Source organism: Tupaia chinensis, unplaced genomic scaffold, assembly GCF_000334495.1.
Source record: "Tupaia chinensis unplaced genomic scaffold, TupChi_1.0 Scaffold147433_1, whole genome shotgun sequence".
Classification (NCBI taxonomy): Eukaryota; Metazoa; Chordata; class Mammalia; order Scandentia; family Tupaiidae; genus Tupaia; species Tupaia belangeri.
This window is the reverse complement of record NW_006207284.1, coordinates 2,616,091-2,619,572: the sequence shown is the minus strand read 5'-3', so window position 1 is coordinate 2,619,572 and position 3,482 is coordinate 2,616,091. Positions and strand designations below refer to the sequence as shown.

The following is a 3,482-nucleotide window of genomic DNA, read 5'->3' as shown; positions in this document are numbered from 1 at the left end:
TTTTCAAGATGAATTTTTTTTATTTTTTTTTTTTTTTTTTTTTTTTTTTGGCCATAGGACATGTGCACACTCTGGAGAGAGCACAGGCAGTGAGAGGGAAAGTGAGATGTCACCTCACCTCCGATGGGGAGATGGTCACACCTCAGTCCCTTCTCCATTCTCCTTTTGGGATTTTGGGCATATGTGCACGTGCACACGCACACACCCAGTGTGATTTTCAATTTTTTTTTTTTTTAAATTTGTAAGAGGGCATGTGCGCTTCTCAGAAAGACAAGGAGAGCGAGAACACGAGATCCATGGGAGTGGCACGTTGCAGCACCTTCTCTTCCATTTGTATTCTCTTCAGATTCTACTTCTAACTAAATTATGAATGGGTGGTATATGAAAAGTTCAGTGGCCAATAATGTAAAGTTTAACACTTAAGTGGAATTAAATATTTGGTACAATTATGTCATCTTAAAATTTAAGCTTTTTTGAACTTATATTTACAAGCACTTAATATGCCAGGAAACCTTTTTCAAATCATGATGTCTATTGAGTTTATTTACATTTTCCTAAAGGTGTTTATCATATGAAAAGTTAGTGTCATAATGGGAAGGTCATTTAGCAGAACAGTAAATTCAAGGTGTAGCCATTTTTCGAGGAGTTTCTGGTAAGAAAAAATGAAAGAAAATGTCAGTAGCAAACATTTAGAACAAAGATGAATTCTCATGTCTGGACATTTTATAAATACTACTGGAAGCCTGAGGACAAATGTTTGTGTTTCACAGGATCATGTTCTAATTGAGCTCACCCAAGCTGGACTGAAAGGCTCCACAGAGGGAAGTGAGAGCTATGAAGAGGATCCCTACTTGGTAGTTAACCCTAACTATTTGCTTGAAGATTGAGATACTCAAAATCCCTGACCAGAGCCAAGGAACTGGTATATCACCTGCTGGCCGGAGTTTTGCAGACTCTGCTAGGAGAAAAGTGTTACTAGGAATGGCACTTCAGGATCTGCCTGGAGACCAAGAACAGCATTGATGTGTGTCACTTTCCTGTCACATGCTTTTCTACCACCACAGACATCACACTTCAGTTAGTGTGTTTCTTGTCTCAGTGAGTTGGAACCTAGTAACGTGTGGTCTCTCTAAGACTTACTCTATGTGTAGGAAAATACCTGTTATTTTTACAGTATTTTATTGAGGAAATAGCTTTTAGTTGTAACTACAGCTTTTATTCATCAAAATAAAATAATTTGCACTCCAGTTGTCTCTTGGATTTTTTTCTACCCTACTCTAATTGTTGCTTGTATGTTTCACCTACTTAAGAATGTGAGTCTTTCCCTTTTCATTTAATCTGGAGTGAAGTGGTGGGGGGTAAGAAAGAAAAGAAAAAAAATTAGTATGAAAGATAAAGGTCTTGATTTTCGAGGTTAATTCTCATTCTTTTTAAAGGTAGTTTATGAAAATAAAAACTTTTTTTCATTTCTCTTTAATAATTGCTTTTACTTATCCAAAGGATATTTTCTCTATTTTAGGGGAAGTATGTCATTTTCTGTACTATAAGCTGTTTCCAAATTTTATGACTTTTCTTCCAGGAAAAATTATTAACTATTTATTAAACTAGCAGTTCCTGAGACGTGGCTATCGTCAGTATATTAATGACACAGCATTTCTGGTCGTTACAGCTTTTAGTAACAGATAGCTTTCTGGGACCCGTAGTCCTGTTAGGGAAGGCGTTTATATGGTGAGTTCACAAATACTATCCACTCTCTGGTTTGAAAATGGTAGGATGAAGAAGCCTAGAAATGAATAGAGAAGGTCTACAGTTGATGCCGGGTAAAAGCTCCTGGCAGTTAATGTCTCATTAATGAGGATGGAAGAGGCCTTAACATTGGGATAAGGAAATCTCAAAGTCTAGAATCTCAGACACCTCCCCACCCGCCATGGAGGACGATAGGGAGTACTAGCTTAAGAAATGGACAAAGTAGAACATGCTAGTGAAAATCCAGGAGACTGCAAAAAAGAGCCCTGTCCCACTTCCATAGAAAGAGGTGCTCCTTAACCTTGACTCCAACTTCATAAGGAAAATAGGGTGGGGAGGTCTCCAAAGGAGAGAAACTACCTGATAAATTTGAATTTTGGCCAAATATTTACTGAGAAAATTTTAGGCCTAGGAATAATTTGGATTATTTTTGGTAAATTTATCATCCTCTTTTCAATCCTACCATTAAGGAGAATGAGGTTCCAAAGCAAGGTGAAGTCTTTTTCTTTTTAAGAGGTTTTTGCTATAGGGTGTGTGGGCTTGCAGGAGAGATAGACAGAAATCACCCCCAAGGGAGGATGGCCACACAGCAGTCTACTACGTTCTCCTCTCAGAAGTTTGGGCACGCACGTGTGTACCTGGCTAGAGTTTTAAGCTTCCAGGACTCGGACCCTGGTCAACTACATGGGGGTCCAGCCACATAGCCGTTATGCCATCTGCTGGTTCCAGCAAGTGAAGTCTTCGAGTTTAGTTTATTCGTGGTAGTTCATGCACAATAGAAACTTGACAGAATTGATCGTGTTGTAGTCCTCAGCCCTCAGCCTTCAGCTCATCAGATTCCTGGGCACAGGCATCTGAATCTGGTTAGCCATGTGGCTTCCTGTGCTTGGCCACGTGGCTTCTGCACTGCAGTTCAGTACACTGCCAACTGCCACCAAGGCTGGGCTAAGGTGGGATGTTTACTGCAAATAATATACCCGGTTTTGTACACCTGTGCTTACATTTCCATACGTCCTCCGTGTCGTTACTTACCAAGGAGATGGATAATAAAGCATGTAGGAGGTTAAGAAAACAATTCTGTTTGATTCTTTTTTATGATATGTGTATCCTTTTTCAGATAGTGCAAGAATTTTCTCCTGGAACTTGGTGTCTCTTCTTTTCATCTGGAGTTCGTTGTCTCTATTCTCTTGCATCTGTTAGCTTTGTCACTATGAATATTTTAAATTCTTTTTTTTTTTTTGGAGAGGTTTTTGCTATACGGTGCATGCACTCACCAGAAAAACAGAGACAGAGAGACAGAAAGCAAGAAATCACCCCCCACGGGGGATGGCCACACCGCAGTCCCCTTCTCCATTCTCCTCTCAGGATCTTAGGCACACATGCACATGCGTCCAGCTTGAGTTTAAGCCACCAGATCCGTCCAGGACTTGACCCGCAGTCAACTCCAGGGGAGTCCAGCAACATAGCCATTACACCAACTACTGGTCTCTAATATTTTAAATTATTTGACATTTCCATGAGTTCCCTTGTATTCTCTGTGGAAGAAAAGGAGTTTGTTTTTTTTTTTTTTTTCCATTAGAGGATAGAGTTTTCTTCGTTTCTCATATTTCTTGTGTCTCTGTGGTGGTTTCTGGTCATCTGATGGATTTTATATTTTTTCCAATTTTTTGTGGAGGAGTCCGACCCGGCGGGGCTCCAGGACCCGTCTGAGCCCTTTGACCTTTGAGCATCGCTTC

The 3,482-nt window shown here is 40.1% G+C and overlaps 1 protein-coding gene across 1 annotated transcript in view; it reads left to right on the top strand.

The window, feature by feature from the left end:
- Window positions 1-1,247, top strand: part of MCM6 (minichromosome maintenance complex component 6) — a 42,500-nt gene extending 41,253 nt beyond the window's left edge. The window contains exon 18 of the mRNA XM_006169727.2: window positions 771-1,247. Within this exon, the coding sequence (XP_006169789.1) occupies window positions 771-887 (117 nt within the window). The 3' untranslated portion in view covers window positions 888-1,247. The remainder of the gene's footprint in view (window positions 1-770) is intronic.
- Window positions 1,248-3,482: the final 2,235 nt, after the last annotated feature.